The 24,477-nt window shown below is 42.2% G+C and overlaps 3 protein-coding genes across 5 annotated transcripts; all 3 read left to right on the plus strand.

Annotated features, from left to right (window-relative positions):
• The first annotated feature begins 672 nt into the window (after nt 1-672).
• On the plus strand, nt 673-14,187 carry LOC110732592. 3 transcript variants are annotated; one of them, XM_021912550.1, is made up of 3 exons: nt 673-986; nt 1,084-1,959; nt 14,037-14,187. In XM_021912550.1, exon 2 carries the CDS (start codon nt 1,093-1,095, stop codon nt 1,834-1,836), a length of 744 nt encoding a protein of 247 aa, XP_021768242.1. In that variant the 5' UTR covers nt 673-986; nt 1,084-1,092; the 3' UTR covers nt 1,837-1,959; nt 14,037-14,187. The 3 variants fall into 3 exon arrangements, with proteins under 3 accessions (XP_021768242.1, XP_021768243.1, XP_021768241.1); XM_021912551.1 differs by having other exon boundaries at nt 673-912; nt 1,089-1,959; XM_021912549.1 differs by having other exon boundaries at nt 674-912.
• Nucleotides 14,188-16,906: 2,719 nt separating this feature from the next.
• LOC110732593 lies at nt 16,907-18,876 on the plus strand. The gene is made up of 2 exons (XM_021912553.1): nt 16,907-17,648; nt 17,817-18,876. The coding sequence occupies exons 1-2, from the start codon at nt 16,932-16,934 to the stop codon at nt 18,057-18,059; spliced, it is 960 nt and encodes a 319-aa protein (XP_021768245.1). The 5' UTR covers nt 16,907-16,931; the 3' UTR covers nt 18,060-18,876.
• A 1,779-nt stretch (nt 18,877-20,655) lies between these two features.
• LOC110732594 (post-GPI attachment to proteins factor 3-like) lies at nt 20,656-24,423 on the plus strand. Its single transcript, XM_021912554.1, has 5 exons — nt 20,656-21,093; nt 22,523-22,784; nt 23,192-23,388; nt 23,482-23,669; nt 23,937-24,423. Exons 1-5 carry the CDS (start codon nt 20,996-20,998, stop codon nt 24,221-24,223), a joined length of 1,032 nt encoding a protein of 343 aa, XP_021768246.1. The 5' UTR covers nt 20,656-20,995; the 3' UTR covers nt 24,224-24,423.
• The last annotated feature ends 54 nt before the right edge of the window (nt 24,424-24,477 follow it).

Here is a 24,477-nt window from a genome sequence, read left to right on the forward strand (position 1 = left end):
CCGAACTTAATCCAAATTCGAATTTAACCTGATCTGAACTTAACCCGACACCGATTTAACCTGACTTGAACTCAAACAGAACTCGATATGACCTGACTTGAACTCAAACCAGACCGATTTGGAGTTGACTCGACCCATATCCGACCCGGACTCGATAGACCATGACCCGAATTTAACCCGACCCGACCCGAGTTAATAGAATAATTTTGACCCGAACATATCCGATCTGAACAGACCCGACCCAAACTCCATCCGATTATCCAAATTGACACCTCTAATTAAGCATATACGATATACCTATATCATACATTGTACTCATCCTTTTTCTCCAAAATAAGTTGCATGACCTCATTAGCATCCAGCAGAGTGACGTTCTCTAGAATTTAGCCGAGTGATGTATTGATGAGGTCTACATCCTTGACCCTGTTTCATGCACTTCAGAAAAAGACTACCTCTTTCTCTTTTATCCTGGCTCAACCACCTTAAAAAGGACTAGCTTTCATTTGTAGTAAGTGGCTATGTTAAGGAAAGGAGTAGACTTTAGGAAGACCTTATGATAAGGACACAAGAAATGGGAAGGAAACTACAATGGTAGGAATCAAGATAAGATTGAGCCTTTTTTGTCTATAAGAAAACCACTAAAAGAATGCAAGGACAATGATTAAAAGTTTAAATTATATTTTTAGTAATTGATTACCATGTAGTTGCTTGGAAATAAACACAGAAAACATAAAATAATGTACTAGGAGGAGAACTCTACAGTGTAAAAGCCTCTCCTGTTTTTCCATTATAAATAATCTTAACATCACTAAGGCAAACATAGGAAGCAACAAGGTTTTTACAAAAGCTAAGTGTGTGAAAATTCTGCTTTTGATATCTCTGAAAATCTAGTCAAGCAGTGGGTGCAGATTGGTAAGTACTACGGATTTGGTTATCACGATTTTAATCAAATTACTCTATCAACGTGACAATATATTTTAGGCTGAGTAAGTTATAAATAATCCAGTTTGTTACTCTTATTTCTATATCTTTATTTATGTATTTATTGGTGAGGTATAAGTTCTAAATTTTTATTATTTTCAGGGTAGATCAATGACAACTAAACACGCAAATGAAGAGGAAGGCTCCCAAATAAAAAAAAACCTTGATGGTTGGAAGTTTCCGAAAATCCCCATTGATCAAGTGTACAAGAAAAAAGTATTTAGGATATTTCCAAGCTATGCTGTAAGAGACTATGAACAAACAATCACACTGAAAGCTGCTAACCAAAATGTATCAGCTAAATTACTTACTAGGGATTTTCTAAAAGGCTTCATAAAGAAGCAACATAATTTTATGCACTTGGGTTTGGTCCAAATATCTATCAAGCCACTGATGAGAGATGGCTTAGAAGCTCCAATAATCGTGTGTGTTAGAGACGCGAGGCACTCTAGCTTTAAGAACTCTTTGTTAGCACTTGTGGAAGCAAATCTGTCTCAGGGTCCAATCTATTTTAATTGCTTCCCTAGCTTTTCGGTCTCTTTGGCCGATGCTTCTTCATTAGATGTCCTTACCGTAAATGTCAAGTCTGGAGGAATACCTCTAGCATTGACATACAGGGTAGTGTGTAAGGCAATGACAGATTTAAGCTCTGAGGCACTTAAGCAGCCGGTTTTGGGAGAAACGACTTATTTTCTTCCGGGTTCTGAGACTGGAAGCACAACAAACTGGGATAAGGTGCTAGTCTCCCAGTCGTGGACTTGTGAACCAGAGCCTGAAGCACAGAATGCACATGTATTCCAGACGACCCTTCCAGACGAAGATGAAGACGATGGAGAAGCAGATGAAGACGAGTAGTGATGTGAAGGATGGAAAAACTATTCATTACTGCCCTTAAGCTCCTTCAGTTCTGTATTGTTTTGAGTAGCCAGACATTAGTAGTATTAGTTGGTACTTGGTAGTAGTTTGTTTTTATTACAAGTGTTTCGGGTGAAAACAATGGGACCTTGCCGTAGGTCCGCTGAAACGGAGAAGACTGGATTCGGTCCAAGTTATGCTGGGCCGAAGGTTTCCTGCACAGTAAACACACGTAAACTAGCCTCGGGGGTGTTGCCGGAGAAGGCCCCTCCGATGCTAAAGTCAGTACAATGTGTAGAAAGAGAACACTATGCAAGAGAATTAGTTGCTTGAGGCTTTGCTTGAATATATGAGAATGTATGGGGATCTATGAGAATATATGAATCTGTGAATCCATACCTGAATGTATGAATATTGATGGCTTTTATACCTCTTCATACATGGAGAGGTTGGGCCTTAGCCCAATTGGCTTGCTTTGAGGGCTGACCTTTGACTTTAGCACAATTGGAGAGTTGAACCTTGACCTTGGGCTTTTAATTGGATCATTTAATGCCTAGGCCCAATTGGACTAAATTGGACCCAAACAACTTGCCCCCCAGACCCGATTTGGAAGGATGACGGGTCGGGTTTGATTTAATTCAGAAAAGGAGGGAAGTAAATGATTTAATTAATCCAAAAATTTGAATTTAAACCGTAATTAATGAGATAACAACGGTTAAGGCGGATGATGGTGGAAGTTGGACGGATAATGGGCAGTTTAATCGCAAGATCGTGTGTTTAACGGTTACTTAGTGGGGTATTTAAGAGAAATTGAAACGCGGACTCCCCGTATCCCATTCCTGGAGATATAAACAGAGGCGCGTCATCTCTCCTCACTTATTCACCAACACAAACCCAGAATTCTCGAGAGAAACCAAGAACCCGCATCAAAACTTCGCAAATTCCCCGAGCATTAAGCTTAGAAACTGAGACTTGCCACTACGAACTCGTAAATCGGCAACTTTCGCTTCAGATTAAGGTAAATTCCTTTGATTTCAGTTTATTTTTCTTCGAATTCGAACTCCTTCCCTTTTTTTTCGACTTTTTTCTTCGAAATAATCAATGGCAAGAGGAGTTAGAGGTAGAGCCCGTGCTCCAAGAAGAGCAAGGCCAATTCCCGATCCTAGGAACAGGATTGGGACCTGGAATGGACAAAGGCCAGAGTCTGACCCTGCTGAAGGGATTAGGGCGACTCCAATTTCCTCGGCTCCTCCTCAGAGAACGGAGGGGCCAAGCGCTTCTGGACGGGATGATGAAGTTCCCGCTGTCCTTTGGGATATCCTCCCCGGGTTTTCAGAGTGGGAGAATGCCGAAGTAGCTTCGGCCATGATAAAGAACCGCCCCTACTCATGGTGGGTGGAGAATGCCGAACAATATCGGTTTGCCGAGAAAATTGAGTTGCATTACGGCATTTTTGAAGCTGATGGGTATTGGTGCCGAATGCCCGCGGCATCTGATAGAATCCATCGTCCACCCCCGGGGTATGTGGGGGTGTACACAAGACAGCTTCAGTACGGGCTGAGGTTCCCTTTGGACGTATTCGTCCGAGACTTGCTGATCCATTACAATATCTCCCTATGTCAGTTAACTCCCACCAGCATCCGAAGGGTGATGACATACTTATGGGTCTGCAAGTTCTTCAAGTATGTGCCGAACCTGCACTGCTTCAAAAAGCTTCATCGGCTAGTGCCAAATATTCAAAGTGGGCACGGAAGCCATGGTTCTGGGTGGTACCGGATTGAGTCCCGGCCCCAGTACCTAACCATGTGGCCGAACGACTCTTCAGACAAGGACTGGAGAGGTCAATGGATTTGGGTTTGGGCACCCACAGATCCGGGCCACCCTTGCGTCTTCAGCGCTCCCCGGTACCTTGCTGAGCCTGATCCCGACATGGGAAGTCTAGGTCCCCCCGCAGAAAACGGGCCGGATCCGAACCTTGATCAACAACATATCTTCGGCAAGCTGCCGAACCGGGGGGGGCAGCGGCCGAATGCAGCATATCCCGGAGACTTGGCTCCCCGATACGCATTATGTTTTCCAAGAGAACATGCTAGCAGCTGTTGGCCTCAGCCGAAAGTTTAAGGATGGTAAGCTTCTTCGGCTGGGGCCGAGGCTTTTTAATTATCTATTTTTCTTCTCTCGCTTCGCTTTTTTATGCTGTGCCAACCTATCTGAACTGACCTTTCCCCTTCTCTTTTTCAGAGCGGGACGAGACCAACGTTGGCATTGACTACGCTCGTCTTGGTGTCAACCGAGAACGAGTTGTAACTGATCGGGCCCCGTCTATCACTGAACCGAGGCATAGGGAAGTTCATCTAGACTCTTCCCACTTCCAAATTGAGGTTGTTGCTCTGTATCAGAGGCAGAAGCCTTGGTGGAAGAAGAGAGACCCCTGGTTTCAGCTGCTGGACGAAGAAGCTGAAGCTGCCCGTACAGCCGAAGAGGTTGCACGGGTTCTCGAAGCTTGCGAAGGAGGAGAAGGGTCCTCCAGAGCTGCTGAAGAAGAAGCTGCAGCTAGGGCAGCTGAAGAAGACGAGGCTTTGCTGAAGACCTCGGTGAGCTTTCAGACTTAACTTTGTCTTTCTTCTTTTTTCTCTTTTTTTTTTTTTTTTACTCACATTCTTCCTCCCCCTTGTCTGTTACAGTCTGAAGAGAGTAACAGACACAGAGAAGGGAAAGCCCCTGTTCGTCCCGAAGACCAAATACAAGAAGAGTCTTCAGACTCAGACATGGACGAGCAGCCTCTTCAGAAAAGGCGCCGAAGAATGGCCATCATCGGCCCTCACGACTTTCAGCGGAGGCCGATGACCATCGGCGTTGAAATAAGGGAACCCGAGGAAGGCAATGGATCGTCGAGGGTTCCCCGGCCACCACCCCAATCACCTCAAAAGACCCCTCCGCCACCTCCTGAGATGGAGGTGGATCAGAGAACTCCCGAATCTAAGGGAGGGGTCCAAGAAGAAATTCAGGAGAGTGCTGCTGAGCACAAAAATAAGGATGCCGTGATGCCCAGTGCTGAGGGTTTCACGGCAGACATTGCAAGAGAGGTTGAGGCTTTCGTCCTCACCCCTGAAGAAGAAGAGGTCATAGTAATTGACTCTTCTGAAAAGGATGATGTTGAGCCATCTAAAGCTAAACAAGCTCCATCGTCATCCTTTCCCTCCTTCCAGACTCTGCAATCTGGAGAAATGGGTTTCTCGGCCCCCCGAATTCCAATCCCAGATCACATCTGGGACCTCATATGGGGTCAGAACCGTGAAGGTGTTGCAGCCTACTTCGGCGATTTTGCTGGCATGTCCGAAGTAGATAGGGCAAGAATCTGGTCGCTGAAGGCCACTGCTGGGATGGGCGAATCCAGCAGATCAGTTCCTGACCCAGCCAGGTCTAACCAACTGCTGATGATGCAGGTGATTTTCCTTGCCTTTATTTCCTCTAAAATTCAGCTCTATTTTTATTTACTTTTATTTTTTAACACTTGTGCTCCTGTTTTCAGTTCGTGCACAATCAGACTCTCACTGTAGAGCTGATAGATACCCTACAAGATAGGGTAGATGCTGCCGAGCACGACAAGAAGGTAGCTGAGGAGGAATTAAAGCTTGCTAAGCTGAAGCAAGCAGCAGCTGAAGAGAAGCAGCAGAAGGGTGAGGAGTACGAGAAAAAAGCTGCTGAAGCCCTCAAAACCTTCTGCGACGCTATGGAGAAAGAAGTTTTTCCCCCACTGATGGAAGGGGAAAAATTCCTCCAGGAGCACATGGGAGTGGACGTCTCCAAATTCAAGGCTGTCGTTGAGAGCCGTATTCAGGAAGGAGCTGTTGCACAAGCTGAAGTGCAGCAACGACTAGAAGCTCTTGAAGCCAGCCGAATGGCTGCTGAAGAGCTGCTCCAGGCCAGGGATGTCCAACTCTCAGAGGCTGCTGCTGCTGCTGAAGCTCAGAGAGCTAATCTCCATGAGGCTGAGGATCAACTGATGGCCAAAAAAGTAGAAGTGGCCCAGGCTCAGACAAAGACTTCCCAAGTTCAGCAGGAGCTGAATGAGCTGAAAGGTTCCTCCTCCAAGCTCGCCGATGAGCTGAAGAAATCCAAGGAAGACTTGGAGGAGACCCAGAAGAAGCTGGCTGATGCTGAGGCTCTACTCAAAGTCCGTGTCTATACCCAGGAAGAATATGAAATGGGTTTCAGAAACGGGTTCAGAGTATGCCGAAGAGTCTGCCTTCATGCTGAGCCGAAGCTGGACTGGTCCAAATGTGCTGAATGGGTCCAGAATCCCGAAGACCCTCATATGAAGTATGCAACTCCAGTCGAAGCTGAAATTCTTAAGGCTGAGGAAGCCGAAGAGGAAGCTGAGAGAATGGAGTTGGAGGCTGAACAGAGGGAAAGGGAGGCTCGGCAGAGTGCAAAGCCTGCTTCTTCTGCTGCTGGGGCTGAGGCCACCATGGGGCTCAACAACGCTGATCAGTCTGATCCTCGGGCTGAAGCATAGGAACTCGGGCAGTCGTCTTCAGAATCTTGCGGTTCATCATGCGCTTAACTTTAGACTTGCCGCTTTCTGAATTTTTTGCCTTGTTTTTTGCTTCAGCTTGCCTTGTCGTACAACAGTTTATTTTTTTGCTTATGTACGTATTTCGGCAGCTGTTATTTTCCGCTTGTGGGCGGCTGACGATACAGTTTAATTGAACTTGTAGCTCAATTTCTGAGCATAAATTATTAATTTGATGCTCTTTTCTTCAGCTGCTTTGTTTTTGAATGCTTTACTGTTTCTTTCATTCTGCCGAACATAAACTTGCACTGATAGTGCTTCTTGCAAGTATGGCTTCAGCTGAATAAACAATTTCTTCACTTCTTTAAAATGGGAATCCGAAACACAGGGCCAACTGAAGGCAGTGCTTCTGGAATACAAGTCTTACTAAAGATTGACTTTAGCTGAAACACAGGGCCAACTGAAGGCAATGCTTCGGATAATAGCTTTCTGGGATACAAGGCTCAGTTAAGGCAATATCCCAGAATTGTCCATGGACTCATGACTTTGGAGAACAAATCTTACTGAAGTTGGACTTCAGCTGAAAGACCTGTGTTCTTTAAAAGACGCATATCCGAAACACAGGGCCAACTGAAGGCAATGCTTCGGATAATGGCTTTCTGGGATACAAGGCTCAGTTAAGGCAATATCCCAGAATTGTCCATGGACTCATGTCTTTGGAGAACAAGTCTTACTGAAGTTGGATTTCAGCTGAAAGACCAATGTTCTTTAAAAAGACGAGTTATGTCAGCAATCTGAAACCCAGTTACCCGAAGGCGAAGGTTTCAGACGAGGCTGATTAAACAATTTTCAACTGTTGCTGTTATCCTTGATTTTCTGTCTATCTTTGAAAAATGGATACCCGAAACACAGTGCCAACTTAAGGCAATGTTTCGGATAATGGCTCTCTGGGATACAAGGCTCAGTTAAGGCAATATCCTAGAATTGTCCATGGACTCATGTCTTTGGAGAACAAGTCTTACTGAAGTTTGACTTCAGCTGAAAGACCAGTGTTCTTTAAAAAGACGAGTTTTGTCAGCAATCTGAAACCCAGTTACCCGAAGGCGAAGGTTTCAGACGAGGCTGAATAAAAAACCCTTAAAGAGTAGATAGAACAAAGAAAATTTTGAAAGGATAAAAAGTTGTAAACATTTATATAAATGGCGGCTCCAAGGCCTTTCATTAGTTCAAAATGTACTTACAAAGATTGTTCTGCCCCGAAGGGTTTACACATGATATTTTTTCAGTACATCAGCGTTCTAGTGATTTTTCAACTCAGTTCCATCCAACTGCCGAAGTCGGTATGTCCCTGGCTGAAGCTCATCATAGATTTCATAAGGTCCTTCCCATGCAGCTGAGAGTTTCCCATGGATTCGGCCTTTCTGAACTGCAGCAGCATTCCGAAGGACAAGGTCTCCAATTTTGAGAGGCCTTTCATGGACCCTTCGGTTATAAAATTTGCTGATTCTCTGCTTATAGGCGGCCATTCTGTCTCGGGCTGAGTCTCTTACTTCGTCGAGGAAATCGAGAGATTCCCTCATTAGTCGCTCATTCTCAGCCGAGAAGTGGTGCACTCGAAGGCTCTCAGAGCCAATTTCCACTGGAAGGACGGCTTCGGCACCATACACCAGTTCAAAAGGTGAGTGGCCCGTTGCCTCTTTTTCAGTTGTCCGAAGGGACCAAAGGGTTCCAGGGAGCTCCTCCAGCCACTTGGACTTTTGATCTTCCACCCTCTTCTTGAGGGCATTTAAGATCTGTTTATTTGCAGCTTCGGCTTGTCCGTTACTTTGCGGGTGGCATACCGCTGAATATGCCAGTTTGATGCCGAACTGATCTGTATACCGCTTCAGCGGTAAGTTATCAAATTTCCTCCCATGATCGAAGACAAATACTCTCGGGATGCCAAATCGAGTGATAATATTCTGCCAGATAAATTTTCTGACAGTTTACTCTGTAATGTTCGAGGCTGCTTCGGCCTCGATCCATTTACTGAAGTAGTCGACACCAACTATCAGCCATTTTTTCTGGTACACAGCCTCTGGAAATGGTCCCAGTATATCCAGTCCCCATTGGGCAAACGGGAGTGGATTAAGGATCGGCTGAAGATCCCTTGCTGGCTGATGGATAACTGGAGCGTATTTTTGACATTTTTCGCATTTCCGAACCAGCTCCTTAGCATCTGCGATCATGGTGGGCCAGTAATATCCAGCCCTTAATGCCTTGTGGGCTAAGGTCCTTCCCCCAATGTGGTTCCCACAGATGCCGAGGTGAATCTCCCGTAGGATATAATCTGCATCTGTTGGTCCCACGCATTTCAGCAATGGGGCTGAGAAGGACTTTTTCAGAAGTTCCCCCCTGAAGACAATGAACCTAGAGCTGGTTCTCTTCATCTTTTAGGCCAAAGCTTTATCTTCGGGAGTTTCTCCCCGAAGCTTGAAAGCTAGGATGGGGTCCATCCAGCTAGGCTCTGGGTCAGCGCAGCACACTTCAGGTGCTTCGTCAACACTTCTCTCTCGACGCACTTCTACATATACAGATCTGTTCAGCTCGGTAAGAGATGAACTGGCAAGTTTGGAGAGTGCATCGGCTTGAGTATTCTGACCCCTTGGGATCAGCTGAACCTCAAAAGTTTTCAGCTCTGCAATGACTGATTTGATCTTGGCAAGATAAGCTATCATGGAGGGCTCTTTGGCCTCGTAGCTGCCACTGATCTGATATGCAACTAGCTGAGAGTCTGTTTTTAGGCAGACATGATCGGCTTCCAGGGAGATGCACAATTATAGGCCGGCGATTGCTGCCTCATACTCGGCTTCATTGTTCGAGGCCTTAAAAGAAAACTTTAGTGCATACTCAAAGGATTTGCCTTCGGGAGAAGTTATCACTACTCCTGCCCCCGAACCGTTTTCGGTGGAAGATCCATCCGTAAACACGGTCCAGACTTTCTTTTCACTGTCTAGCGCTTCTTGGTATGAGCATTCGGCCAAGAAATCCGCTAGAGCTTGAGCCTTAATGGCAGTCCTCGAACGGTAGCTGATGCTGAATTCGGTGAGCTCAAAAGCCCACTTGGCTAGCCTACCAGATTTTTCAACCTTGCCGAGAACTTTTTCCAACGGCTGATCAGTTAAGACCACTATCTGATGGCAATCAAAATAGGGCCTCAGCTTCCGAGCAGCTACTACTACCGCGAAAGCAACTTTCTCGAGTAGAGGATAGCGAGTCTCGGCATCCGTCAGCGTATGACTGACGAAGTAGATCGGTTGCTGACTTTTACTTTCTTCCTTCAGCAATACTGCGCTGATGGTGGCTGGGCTAACGGCCACATATAGGTACAAAGTTTCTCCTTCAGCTGGGCTAGCCAGCGTTGGGAGTTGAGCCAGATGCTCCCGAAGCTGTTTAAAGGCGTCTTTTTGCTCTTCCTCCCAAACGAGCTCTTTTGTTTTCGGGAGTTTCAGGGCTTTGAAGAAAGGTTACCCCTTATCCGAAGCTCTGGAAATGAACCTTGAGAGGGCTGCCATTCTTCCGGTGAGCCGCTGAACATCCCGCTTCGTTTTCGGCTCAGGAAGGTCGAGCGCCGCTTTGACTTTAGTGGGATTGGCATCAATCCCCCTTTTGCTGACTATGAACCCAAGGAATTTCCCTGACTTCACGCCGAAGACACACTTCTTCGGATTCAGCTTCATTTGATGCTTTCTCAAGGTGGCGAAAGTTTCAGCCAGGTCCTTTACATGGTCCTCTGGTTTTTTGCTTTTGACGATCGAATCGTCAACATAGACTTCCATGTTTCGGCCCTTTTGATCGGCAAAAACTTGATCCACCAGCCTTTGATAGGTTGCCCCCGCATTTTTCAATCCGAAGGGCATCATTTTGTAATTGTACACCCCAGCGTTCGTGACGAATGCTGTCTTTGCTCGATCGTCGGGGTGCATAAAGATCTGATGATACCCCGAGAATGCGTCCATGAAACTAAGCAAGGCATGGCCACTTGTCGAATCGACTAGCTGATCGATCCTCGGCAAGGGATAGAAATCCTTTGGACAAGCCTTATTTAGGTCCGTGAAGTCAACGCACATCCTCCAGGTACCATTAGGCTTCTGAACCATCTCCACATTTGCCAGCCATTCTGGATATTGGCAAGGTTCGATGAATCCTACCTCCAACAATTTTTTGACCTCGGCTGCGATGTCTCGGTTCTTATTGGCGGAGTAATTCCGCTTCTTTTGCTTAACTGGTCGACACGTCGGGTCAACATTAAGCTTATGGGAGATGAGGTCTGAACTTATCCCGGGCATATCAGCTGCCGAGAAAGCAAACACATCTCTGTTGTCCCGAAGGAGCTGAATAAGTTCACAACGGGTATTCGGATCAAGGTCCATCCCGATTGTTACACATTTCTCAACGTCTCCTTCGGCCAACTCAACTGTTTCAGTCTGTTGGTCCATGTCCATTGCTGATGGACTGGACTCTTCATAATCTGGCCTGCTGCCAATGTCGGCAGGTGTCCCAGTCTTTTTGTTCTTCGGCTGGCTCTCTGAGTCTTGCGGCTCAGCTGAAGAGCTAGCCTTTTCCCTTTCGGGCCCTTTACCTCTGGGTACAGATCCTTGGGCCGAAGTACTTAGGCCTTTCGGCTTTTTTGTGCTCGGCTCTCTTTCTTTTTCTTTCTCCTCCTCATCCTTGTCATCTGGGCGACTATTGGATGGTTTGAGGTAGTTGCACCTTCGGGCGTCCTTTTGGTTGCCCTGTATCCTTTCGGGGAAGCCGGCGTCTGAGACGTAAATCATCAGCTGATGATAAGTTGAGACGACCCCTTGGATCTCATGAATTATGGGTCTCCCCAAAATCACGTTGTACACTGAAGGAGCGTCGATGACCAAAAATTCAATCATGACGTTCCTGGCTGCCTCATCGCAACCGATGGTGACAGGAAGTGTCACCTTCCCATATGGATAAGTTGAAGCCCCATTGAACCCGGATACCGGGTAGGGTACCGGCGTAAGGTGCTTGGGCTTCAGCTTGATTTGATTGTAGGCCTTTCGGAACAGAATGTTTGCTCCACTGCCACCGTCAACAAGGACCTTACTGACGTCGTGGTTGGCCACCGTGGCGATGATCACCAACGGATCCTCGTGAGGGAATGTAATCCCCCGGCAGTCGGCGGCTGTGAACGTCATGTTCGGCACCGGCGACTGGGGAGATTGAATGTCAGCGTTGTTCACCTGGTGAGTCAAAGCTCTAAGGTGTCGCTTGTGCTCCCTCCGAGAGTATATTCCTCCCGAGATAACATTGATCGGAGGGAATTTCCCCTCCGGCTTTTTACTGTTTTTCCGGGGGAAGTCGAGGTCTTGCCGAGAGTCCTTTGCTGACTTCTCGGATTCTTTTTTCTCGCGGTGATCCGCGATGTATTTTTTCAAGTATCCCTTCCGGACCATGTCCTCTATCTGGTCCTTCAGTTGGATACACTCCTCAGTGTTGTGTCCCGAAGACTCGTGGAACTCGCACCACTGATTTTTATTTTTTCGCTGATACCACTCTGGGAGTGGTCTCGGCTTTCGGTAACTCTGCTCCTCCTTCGTCACGCTGTAAATTTTGGCGCGTGGAAGAGAGAGCGGAGTGTAGGACTCGTATCTGCCTGTGTATGAGGCCGATCTTTCCTTCTTTGGGTCGCTGGCCAAAGATTGCTCCGAGGCCTTTGACTTTCCCTTTGCCTTATGGCCTTGGCCTTCAGACAAGGGTATTTGCCTTTGTTTCCCTCCCCCAAATTGAGGTTGGGTTTTCGCTTTGTTCCATTCTTCGGCTCGGATGAACTTATCCGAGGCATTCAGAGCTTCCTCCAAGGTCTGCGGGGTATGCATGACCATGAAGTCTAGGAACTTTCCGGGCTGAAGGCCATTCTGCATTGCAAAAACGGCTAGCCCCTGGTCCAGCTGAGAGACGCTGGATGACTCGTTACTGAAACGGGTCAGATAGTCTCGGAGGCTTTCGGTTTCCCCCTGTTGTAGACTCATGAGCTCTGCAGTAGTCTTCTCTCGGCGGTTTGCCGTGGAAAACTTGCTCCTGAACTTGGAGGACAGATCATCCCACCCTGTTATGGAGCCTTGCCTTACTCCCTTGGAGATCCACGCTTGCGCGACCCCCTTGAGAGTGGTTGGGAAATATTTGCACCAAGTCGCCTCGGATCTGGGGCAAAGATGCATATGAGTCTCATACGAGGCCACGTGATCCTTCGGATCCGAGGTCCCGTCATATGTGATGTGCGACGGTATTTTAACCGTGGGTACGCGCTCTTCCAGTATCCATTGCTCGAATGGTGAACTGGCGGGTAGCATAACGGCCTTGCCCTTGTTCCTGGCCGAAGGGACCGCGCTCCGCCCTCTTAGAGAGGTAGGAGTGGTTTTCGTCCCTGGCTGGGAAGTCTGGGCCTCGGCTGCAGGGAACGAGAGGCGACTGCGCACGCTCGGTTCCTTGCCGCCGAGTCGGTCAAGGACGCTTCGGCGAACAGTCTCAGGTTCTCGGTGAGTAGATTCTGGCCGAGAAGCTGAGCTGCTGCTCTTATGCGCTTCTGGTCTTGAGGATGAGGATCCTTTTAAAAATTGAGGGTTCTTTTTCCTCTCTTTTTCATTTTTCCAGGAATCCTCTTCCCACTCTTCCAGTTCCCGGAAGGAAGGAAGCTTCCCACCATCATGGTCTAACTTCCTCCGCTGATGCCGGGTATGCGGAGGAGTTCGATCACGAGGTGGTGGCATATTTTGTGCCCTCATCGCCTCCATGAGCACTGCCAGCGCTCTTGCCACCTCTTCCGAGCTGGGCCCCGTCAAAGGGGTCCTCGGCCGAGTATGGGAATGAGGGCGCGCAGCCGATGGTTGGCTTTGGGGCACTGAATGTGTCCTATGATCGGACTCACCCCTGCTAGACCGAGAGTGACTCGGCCTATAATGAGAGTCATGAATTACGGGAGAAAGGGAATCCTCCTTGTATGATCCTCCCCCCGAGCTGGCACCCTTGGGAGAGTTCCGGTCCGGCGAGGGTGATGGTGTAGGGGTTTTAGGCTTTTCGCCCGCTCCTTGACGGAGGCTTTTGCTCTTGCGGTTCTTAGCCATTGCTACTAAGATAATTGCAAGATGATCTTGGTTAGAAATTTGGCTTAAAGATTTTTGAAAGTATTCCCCACAGACGGCGCCAAATTGTTTCGGGTGAAAACAATGGGACCTTGCCGTAGGTCCGCTGAAACGGAGAAGACTGGATTCGGTCCAAGTTATGCTGGGCCGAAGGTTTCCTGCACAGTAAACACACGTAAACTAGCCTCGGGGGTGTTGCCGAGGAAGACCCCTCCGATGCTAAAGTCAGTACAATGTGTAGAAAGAGAACACTATGCAAGAGAATTAGTTGCTTGAGGCTTTGCTTGAATATATGAGAATGTATGGGGATCTATGAGAATATATGAATCTGTGAATCCATACCTGAATGTATGAATATTGATGGCTTTTATACCTCTTCATACATGGAGAGGTTGGGCCTTAGCCCAGTTGGCTTGCTTTGAGGGCTGACCTTTGACTTTAGCACAATTGGAGAGTTGAACCTTGACCTTGGGCTTTTAATTGGATCATTTAATGCCTAGGCCCAATTGGACTAAATTGGACCCAAACAACAAGTATATTGCAGTCCCTTGTATTTGAGGCCTAGCATGTGTTTTAAGCCACATCATGTGTTAAGTCATACTCCGTAGAAGTATAATAATTCTTCTATATATGTGTATCTATAATGTTCCTGACTTCCTATTATTGTCAAAAGATTAGAGGCAATACATGTCAAGTTATTAGTTTGTACTACACATAATTTCTTCACCATCCCTTGGTTTGTCCCAATATTCTTTAGACTGCTTCTCTAGCCGATGGAAACCTTATTACACGGCCACTTGGAAGCGTCTTGACTCAATTCCCATTCTCTGTGCCAAAGATGGATTTTAGATATAACACATCAGTCCTTACATAAAATGTTTTCATTGAAAATCATATTTTAGATATATAATTATGTTTAACAAGAGCCCTTTTTTGAGCTGAACTGAACTGAACTTAATAGATTATTATGGATTATTATTATTATAGTAAGTCCAAAAGAGGAGGGCCTAAGACCCATCCTTGGATATTTCAATGCAAGCTTTTTTAACTAATTCCAATGCATCTCGTCAAAAAAAAAAAATTCCAATGCAAGCTTATTAATGCTTTTAGGAAGGAAATTTAGGAGGAAAATTGTGATTAAGTAGACTTTGGATACAAACCCAAGAAAAAAATTGCCACAATTCAATTACGGATTATTTTGATATTTTCCAATGCAATTGCCACAATTCCAAAAAAAAAAAAAAATTAGTCTTAATATGAGTGGGATTTGAAGAGAGCTTGGGAGGAAGAAAAACACATCAATTTATCATTAATCAAGTAAATACCATCACACTCTTCTCAACCATTTGATGCACCACCCAAATCAACCAATCACCATTAAAGCTTAATTTGATTTCTTACTCCAATTTCATCTATAAATGGGGCCAAGTACAAGCCAATTTCATGCCAATCCAGTTGCAATCTTACTCATAAGATTTCAGCAATTAACACCCAAAGAAAACCCCGTTAAAACCCCCACGTCCCCCCTCCAAGCCTGCCAGGACCACCACCTCCCTGGCCGACCTCTCGTGAAACTGAATCAAATTACTCTATCAACGTGACAATATATTCTAAGCTGAGTTAGTAACTTAAAAAACTTCGGTTTTTGTATTCTTATTTCTATATCTTTGTGTATGTATTGATATGGCATTATTTCTAGTATGTAATAAATTTCAGGGCAGATCAATGGCAACTAAGCCTGCAAATGAACAAGAAGGTGGTTCCCAGATTAAAAAAAACCTTGATGGTTGGAAATATCCGAAAATCCCCATTGATCAATTGTACAAGAAAAAAATGTTTAGGATTTTTCCAAGCTATGCTGTAAAAGATCATGAAGAAACTATCACACTGAAAGCTGCTAACCAAAATGTATCACTAAAATTAATTTCTAGTGAATTCCTAGAAGGCTTCAGGAAGCCGCAACATAGGTATTTGCACTTGGGTTTGTTCCAAATATCTATCAAGCCATTAATGAGAGACGGCTTAGAAGCTCCAATAATCGTGTCTCTCAGAGACGCAAGGCACTCTAACTTCCACAACTCTTTGTTAGCCCTTGCGGAAGCAAATCTGTCTCAGGGTCCAATCTATTTTAATTGCTTCCCTAGCTTTTCAGTTTCTTTGGCCGATGCTGCTACATTTGAAGTCCTTACCTTAAATGTCATGACTGGAGGAATACCCGTGGCATTGACATACAGGGTAGTGTGTAAGGCAATGCCGGATTTAAGCTCTGAAGCACTAAAGGAGCCGGTCTTCGGAAAAACAACTTATTTTCTTCCTGGTGCTAGGACTCGAAGCACCACTAAATGGGATGAAGTGCAAGTTCCAGAGTCGTGGACTCGTAAACCAGAGCCTAAAGCAAAGAATAATGCAAGAGCCGTGGACCTTCCAGACGGCCGTGTGATGTTAAGGTTCCCATCAACTAGACAGGCAGACGAGGATGAGTAGTGATGAGAAGGAAGATCTATCAATTATTGCCCTTGTGCTCCTTCAGATTCTGTACAATTTAGAGTAGCAGGCATTAGCATAAGCTGGTTTAAGTTTGTTTTTGTTATATTATTGCAGTCCCTTGTATTTGTTAACGCTTAGCATGTGTGTTAATAATAAGCCACAGCATGTGTTAAGACATATAGTATACTTCTGGTACGTATCATAATAATTTTCCTTCTGTTGTCAAAAGTTAATAGACAATAATACAATGTCAAATCATTATTTTATGGCATACACCATATATAATGTTGTGGAGATATTAGATGACAAGACTGATCAATAAAATGTCACTCAGTAGGAAAGCGGATTTTGAAATCTTCTCGATATCTTTTAGTAGAGTGACGTTCTCAGCTCTCTGGCAAGCATTAGCTGAGTAACGCACTGAATAATTGAAGAAGGAAGAAAAGTCAACATTCGTTACACTCTCTCACTAAAATGTTTCTAATATCACGCTTAAAATAATACAAGGAGACTAAAATTTGACAAAATGACTTTAGAAGGGCATATTAATATATCACAAAAGCAAGGAAATTAAAGAATGATAAACTCATGAGTCATGACCATTTTAATTACTATAATCAATCTCAAGGACAATAATTGGGATAATCTTTACATTAAAATATAACACAGTTGGAGACAAAGAATAAGAAAATCAAATCATATAATATAAAGTTAAAGTAAAATTTTATGATATTGTACCCTTCTACTCCATATGATATCTCTGAAATTCTTGACAAATGATATTTCTGAATTTTTTTGACAAACAGAACGTGCAAATAGCCATATAGGAATACTCTCTTTGTTTATCGCTGTTTTTTTTAATGTATTACAGAGTATCTTGTGTATAATGAAAAGAGTATTAGAGTATAATCTGTTCTGTCATAAAATTTCAGGGGTTATCAATGGCTAATAAGCTAGGGGAAAGTAGCTTCCGATCTAAAAAGAACCTGGACAATTGGAAATTTCCGTCGATCCCTGTTGGTGAAGTGTACAAAAAAAATTTATTTAGGATTTTTCCGAGCTATGCTGTCAAAGATTTTGAAGAAACCATCACACTGGATGGAGATAATAACAGGAATGTATCCTTCGAATTACTTTCTTGCAACTTCCAAAAGGGGTTCATTAAGGAGCATCATAGGTTTCTGCACTTGGGTTTGGTCCAAATAGCTGTCAAGCCACTAATAAGAGATGGCTTAGGAACTCCAGTAGCAGTGTGCCTTAGAGATACTAGGCACCTTGACTTCCAGAACTCTTTGTTAGCACTTGTAGAATCTGATCTATCTCAGGGTCCATTCTATTTTAACTGTTTCCCGAGTTTTTCGTTTTCTTTGGCTGATGTTTCTTCATTTGAAATCATGATTTTGAACAGTAGGACACCTTTGGCATTGATATACAGGGTAGTGTGTAAAGCTATGTTGGACTTAAGACCAGAGGCACTGAAGGAGCCGATTTTGGGCGAGTCAGCTTATTTTCAGCCGGCTACTGGAGCAAATGGCACAACAAAATGGGAAGAGTATGTGACAAAAGTCCATGAATCTTCTTCGACTGGTAAACAGGAGTCTGAAGCACAAGATGGGATTGCACTTGAAATTCTTCCAGATGGCCCTGACCTTCAACAGGTAACCAAAGTTTACTTTAGCTAGGCCAAATAGGGATGCTAATAATGTCATTTTATATAGTGTTATGTTATTGAATTTCCTTTAGAAAAAAAGTTCTTAAATCTTACTTTTATTTACTACGGACGTAGTACATTGTACTCAGTATCCTGTTACATCCTTAAATTTCAGGGCAGATCAATGGCTATTAAGCTTGTTAATGAAGAGGGAGACAATTCACCGATCAAAATGAACTTAGATGATTGGAAATACCCTAAAATACCCATCATAGAAGTGTACAATCGTACTCATGATAAAATTGTATCTGTGTATGGTTATGGTCCCTCCTTTTGGTCAAAAGCTAAAAAAAAATTGAGTGTTTTTCCAAGCTCTGTAGTAAAAGATTTTGAAAAAACAATCACTGAAAGCAAATGACCATAATGTATCCCTTAAATTACTAAAAGGTTTTAACAAGTTTCTAAACAATGGGTACGTGCATTTCGGTCTGGTCCAAATAGCTATCAAGCCACTGATGAGTTATGGGTTAGGAGATTCAGTAATAGTGTGTCTTACAGATGCTAGGATTGTTGAATTTGAGCAATCTTTGTTATCAGTTGTGCAATCAGATCTATCTCAAGGTCCCTTCTATTTTAACTGCTGCCCCGGTTATACAATCCCTTGGAAAGATCGCGAGATCCTTACCTTAAATGTTATGACGAGTGGAGTACCTTTGGCATTAACATACAGGGTAGTGTGTAAGGCATCAACAGATATAACCTTAGATATAAGGGGGTCAATTAGGAGAGAAACAACTTATTTTCAACCCATGTCTACTACTGGGACTGAAAGTACTACTACATGGGATGAGGTGCAATTTCCAGAGTCGTGGACTAATATGTAAACTAGAGGCTTAAGCAAAAGATGGGAGTATACTGAAGACCCTTCCCAGATCCAAACGGTCATGTCATATTGAGGTTTACAGAAACAGATGATGAAGATCAGGAGTATTGAGAAGATGACATATTCTTCACTGTTAGCCTTAAGCTCTAAGAGTCTAAGGTACATTGCATTAAAAGGGTGTTGGCTTAAGTTTGAATTACAGTCTGTAATATCTTTGAGTATTCTGTTAAGTTTTATGCATAATCATTTTTTGTTTTTATTTAGCATGCATTTCAAAGGATTGTTGTTGTATACAAGTATATAACTATATAAGTGTATATCTGAAATTATTTGCATTTTCAGTTGATTGGTACTCACTGCGTCTCATAAGGAAATTTGTAGTACAGAGATGCCACAATGGAAAACAGGATAGGCAACCAAATATAACGATTTATCAATTTTAGATTACGGAGCATAAAGTTATTAGGGCAGGGGCAATGATCTTTCACGACACGACTTCATTTCAAATAAGCTTGTTCTACTATGTTACATTAACATTTATGTGACTATAAGAGGTAGATGATCATTATCACGAACCAACTAAAGTGTTGGAAAGTTTGAGGATTTATAGTACTCGTATATTCAACCGTCTTTTCAAAAAAAAAAAAAAGACTTAATACAATGATCGGATAATTCTTCTAGGCACATCCCTTCAAGGACATCTGATAATTCTTCCAGGCACAAGACACACACTTTCCAAAAGGTATTTTAATTGGTTATCACAATACTACAATAAACAAGAATTTTGCACATAAAGTTACCTGGAGACTGCAGAGACAAATTGACTAGCTCATATTGGCATTTTATCGAACACTTGGTGTGCATCTGGTAATTTTGGGTGATAACTTCTTGAATTGGTAAGAATTTCCAGGAGGATTGCTTGGCACAGTTGAATTTCAATCTTAGTGCTGAACTGCAATCTTCTTCAGTGTAATCAATCGCTAATTTGTGGGTTATATAATTTTATATGTGTAATGTACAATTGTACCTAAAGAATGAAATAAAAATTGTGGACAAAGTTCTCAAAATATGCACATAACTGCAAAAATTAGGACATAATTTTGATGGAAGAGAAAAAGAAATCAATAATGAACCACTGGATTCAAAGTTTGGATATTAATTTTTCAGGTCGTTGTTCATCATCAAGTGCACGATGTTCTAGGGCAACGCAAGGATGACTAATTTAGCAATAGTCAAACTATAAACTAAAAGAAAAACTACTATTCCTATTGGTACCATTTTTTTAACCGCCTTTCAACTAATGTAAGCATGTAACAATAAACTACTATTCCTACAGTTATCATTTTTTTTAACCGCCTCTCAATTGATGTAAGCATGTAACAATAATCCGTTACTTCACCTATATTCTTCCTATAGATTGTACTTAATACTCCTGTGAAACAATTTTTATATTGAGGCACCTCACACCCCTCCCCCTCTTTTTTTTGGTGTTTGGAGAGCCACATGCACAAGTGATGAGAATCGATCCTAAGATCCCCTAGAATCGGGAGGGGAGCTCCAACTACTTGAGCTAATCTCTCACTCTCACCTTATCCCCTTAGCTACAAGTTAGGTCTTGCATTTTAGGTTGAGACATTAAACTAATTTATTAACTTTAATATGATCAGAAAAAGGTTAATCAAGTTTGATTTTGATTTATTAATTTTATGAAAACATACTTGCACTTAATGGGTTGGATCATATAAGTGAGGTGGTTCACACCGAGTCAAATTATAAGATTTAACTTGTTTTACCATTCACTAGCTTAACCAAGTTTGATATTAATTTTATGATAAAAACATACTTGCATTTAATGGGTTGGGTTATACAAGTGAGCCGGTTCACACCGAGTTAATTTATTTAGTAGATTTAATTTGTTTTACATTCACTAGCTTAACCAAGTTTGATATTAATTTTATGATAAATATACTTGTATTTAATGGGTTGAGTTATATAAGTGGGACGGTTCACACCGAGCCAACTTATTTGGAAACTCGACTCAGTTTCACCGTTCACTAGCTTGATCGGTACTAGGCTAACCCAATCCATTGACCACCTTTTTAGGCTTTAGCAACACCTATGGTCTTATTATTCTCTCTTTATCAAAGTAGTAAAAGTCTAGGAGAGAATAAACACAAAGCAATAAAGCATCCCACACAAAACGAAGCGCATGTTAAGACGGACCATGTAGGAACTAGGAAGGTGCCAATTGCCATAGAATTGCACAAATAAAACTCACTTCCGAGTCACTGAGTCATACAACAATTTCTTCACGTCTTTACTATTCTTTGTTACTCCACTTCTCCAACCTTTTCTTTTTCATAAACTTCTAGACATTAAATTTTCAGCAATATTTTTCAATTCAATTTCTCATCCATTTGAACTTTGCAAAATCTTTGCCATTTAAATATCCAATCTTTAAGGAATTGGAAATGGCTCTGTTTGATGGGTCAGTGTTCTTGTTTGCTTCTTTGCTGTTTCTGAGTAGAGGCATTCTTGCTACTTCTGGAGATTGTGATCCTATTTACAAGTATGTCAGTTGTTATAATTTAATCATTTTTATAGTTGTTTATTGTAAGTTGATTATTATTATGAGTATGTTAAATTATTTTGTGGTTTGTTTTAATTTTGTCAATAATTGTGGGATTTGACTGGATTGGATTAAATTGTTTTTATTTGGTTGGTGTTTGCCTGTTTCTTGTTTGGTTGGTTCCCATTTAACTAATTTAAAAAATAATAAAAATCTAGGAGGTTTTTTTTTTTTTTTTTTTTTGAATGAACAAAACGAAGGAACTTAAAAAACAAGTATTTGATTATTTTGAACTAAAAAGTTTTAATCATAAAGAAAAAAAATTATATTATTGTGAAATTTGGTAGTGATGGTCCACTTTGAAGAAGGAATGTGACAATGTAACACTAAAACAGGACTAGTCAATAGATTGTGCTTTGAGAAAAAACAGATTTTCATTTAAATCTGGTTCATTTAATGATCTTAATGAGTTCAAGGTGATTGTGATGAGCTATTGAAGTTAAGTTTTGATCAATGTTTAATGTGCATCATCGTTTTCAATTCATTACTTCTTAGTTCCTGTTCATTTATAATTTGGGCTATTTGATTTATAATTTGGTTATATATATATATACTACCTCCGTTTCTGAAAGTTCGACTTACTTACTATTCATGTGGTCAAAATAAATTAACTTTGACCTCATTTTATGAGTTATACAATATAAATAAATTAGCATATGAGATCATATTAGATTCCCCTTATTATAAATAATCCAAATATCAACTTTTTACAAATTTCACTTATACACAACCGGAGTTGTTCATGGTCAAAGTTGTTCATCGGAGACCGCACAATTGCAAAGTGAGTCAAACTTTCGAAAACGGAGGGAGTATATATATCAATCTATAATTTGGTTCTTGGCATTGTGTTAATTGTGTAAAGGATATCGCGAATGTAATTTATTTCTTGGCATTGTTTTTGGAATTTGGTAAGCTTCCCTTAAGGTAATTCCCTATGAAGTTGATTCTTTTGCGTTCTGATTGTTGATTTAAGATAAGAACTAGTGAGCTACAGATTTTGTTTGCGTTTTGATTTGAGTGATTGGTTAGCTAGCTGATGCTTAATGCTAACTTCCGTACAATCCGAAATACTTCTGTTTCTCTATGGCATTGGTGTATGTGTGTTAAATCAGTTAAAGATTAACCACAATTAGACACTATAGTTGTATCTACACTAGGCTGATGTAACTACTTTGCAATTAGTAGCATGCTTCAGGCAAGAATTGAGCTTGTTAAGTAGGTATATTTAAGATATGTTGGGAGATGACGCTGTAAGTAACACTATAACAGGAAGACGGGAGCAATACTTGCTTAGATTTAATTTTGTCTTCTCATACTCTTCATGTCTTTCTTTGCTCTCTTATATGGAACTGATTTGCTTCCCTGACAGAACTTGTGTAGAGCAATGTCAGAAGACTGGATGCATTCAGAATAAATGCTTCAACAACTGTGGAGTCTCCCTTGACAATAAACCTGCTGAAGGCCCATGGTATCTCCAAGAACCACTTTATCTCCGGTGGAAAGAGTGGGATTGTCGCAGTGATTGCAGGTACCATTGTATGCTTTCAAGGGAGGAAGAAAGAGCAAAACTTGGAGACAAACCCATCAAGTATCATAAGAAGTGGCCATTTCACCGTGTTTATGGCATTCAGGTTCTTCCTTCTCTACCTATATCATTTATTAATTTTCTTTCGAAATCTGGATTCTCTTTTGAAATGAGAAATGTTACATGGTTTCTCGGGAGGTTCCAAACAATCCAACCCCAGGTAGAACTATTGATGTGTTAGTATCCCATATGGTTAATGGTTACATGTTTTTGGTAGTCGTTTGGATGGCTGTGGTTGTAATATAACTTATAGTAGTAGGTGATGTGACTATGGAGTTAATTTCATTGGATGGTTGTGACGGTTGACTGGTTGAGATGTGCATAATTTGGTACCTTCTGGGGTTTGATTCTTCATTCTTCCTGCCTAACTTATGCTATTAAAGGAAAGGGTGTACAAGCTCAAATCCACGTCTTACTTTTAGAATTAATGGATTATATAATGTGTGAGTGCAGGAACCTGTTTCTGTCGCTCTCTCACTGATTATTCTTGGCTTGATATTTCATGGATGGGTATCATTCTTTATCCTTCTCTACTACAAGTTGCCTTTGAAGCCAAATCGGAAGTGTTATTATGAATACACTGGTTTATGGCTTGTATATGCGATCTTATCCATGAACTCTTGGTTTTGGAGTGCTGTTTTCCATGGCAGGTACAGTGATTTGATTCCTACTACTTCCATTCATAATCTATTTGTCATATTTTATCGGCTATTTGTACATTTCTAAGCTTCTGATATCTGCAGATACGTGGAATTAACAGAGAACTTGTACTATTCTTCAAGAGTGGCACTTCTTGGGTTTTCACTCATTATATCCATAATTCGATCTCTAAATGTTACAACTGAGGCTGCCAGAGTGATGGTTGCTGCTCCTCTCATTGCATTTGTGACTACTCATATACTCTTTCTCAACCTGGTAGAACTTGATTATGGTGAGTCTAATTAACATGTCTGTGTGACTGTATGATACATTGTGGTTTTTCTTTTCACCTTAAAATTATACGGAAAATATTTCTGGAAAATAGAAGATGATTCAAAGAGGGTAAATAATTCCCATTGCCGACCCCAAATCATTTTGGGACTAAGGCTTTGTTGTTGTTGTTGTTGCATCATAATCTTGTTCTTGGTTGACTAACATGACACAATTTCACAACTCCATATTTGTGTATATCTTTAAAGTAGAATGTAAAATGTCGCAGGCCTAAACATGGTGGTGATGGTTGTAATAGCTACAGCACAGCTCCTTTTCTGGACAATCTGTGCCATTCGTTCCCATCAGCCATCACGCTGGAAGCTGTTGGTCGTGGTTGTCGGGGGAGGCATTTCATTACTTCTGGAGATAATCGACTTTCCTCCTTACAAGGGGTTTATCGATGCACATGCCTTCTGGAAAGCCATTTCTGTACCTCTCACTTACATCTTGTGGAGCTTCGTCTGTGATGATGCTGAATTCACTACATCTACTCTGATCAAGAAAGCAAAATAGCATCACCTAGCCGAATATCACAGTATGTTTTCGCAGCAAAAACCCTTGTACATTTCATTCATTCTTTGCTCATTCTTTTGATATTCCTCCAGCTTTTATACTAAAGGATAATACTGAAATACTACTGTCAAACTGAAAAAAGCTAAATTTGTATAGCCTTCTGCTTCAGGCACTACATTTTGTGGATTTTGAGTTTTTGACCCAAGTTTGTCATGCTAGCAATTTTGATTGTACACTTCATTTTAAATCCTTTT

This window comes from Chenopodium quinoa, unplaced genomic scaffold (genome assembly GCF_001683475.1).
Source record: "Chenopodium quinoa cultivar QQ74 unplaced genomic scaffold, ASM168347v1, whole genome shotgun sequence".
Lineage (NCBI taxonomy): Eukaryota > Viridiplantae > Streptophyta > Magnoliopsida > Caryophyllales > Amaranthaceae > Chenopodium > Chenopodium quinoa.

Bases quoted from the DNA above. Each gene is read 5' to 3' on its own strand.
- LOC110732592 (XM_021912550.1), top strand. From the start codon at position 1,093: ATGACAACTAAACACGCAAATGAAGAGGAAGGCTCCCAAATAAAAAAA.
- LOC110732594 (XM_021912554.1), top strand. From the start codon at position 20,996: ATGGCTCTGTTTGATGGGTCAGTGTTCTTGTTTGCTTCTTTGCTGTTT. The intron at 22,785-23,191 runs GTTCTTCCTTCT...GTGTGAGTGCAG, and splicing joins ACCGTGTTTATGGCATTCAG to GAACCTGTTTCTGTCGCTCT. The intron at 23,670-23,936 runs GTGAGTCTAATT...AAAATGTCGCAG, and splicing joins CCTGGTAGAACTTGATTATG to GCCTAAACATGGTGGTGATG.
- LOC110732593 (XM_021912553.1), top strand. From the start codon at position 16,932: ATGGCTAATAAGCTAGGGGAAAGTAGCTTCCGATCTAAAAAGAACCTG. The intron at 17,649-17,816 runs GTAACCAAAGTT...CTTAAATTTCAG, and splicing joins ATGGCCCTGACCTTCAACAG to GGCAGATCAATGGCTATTAA.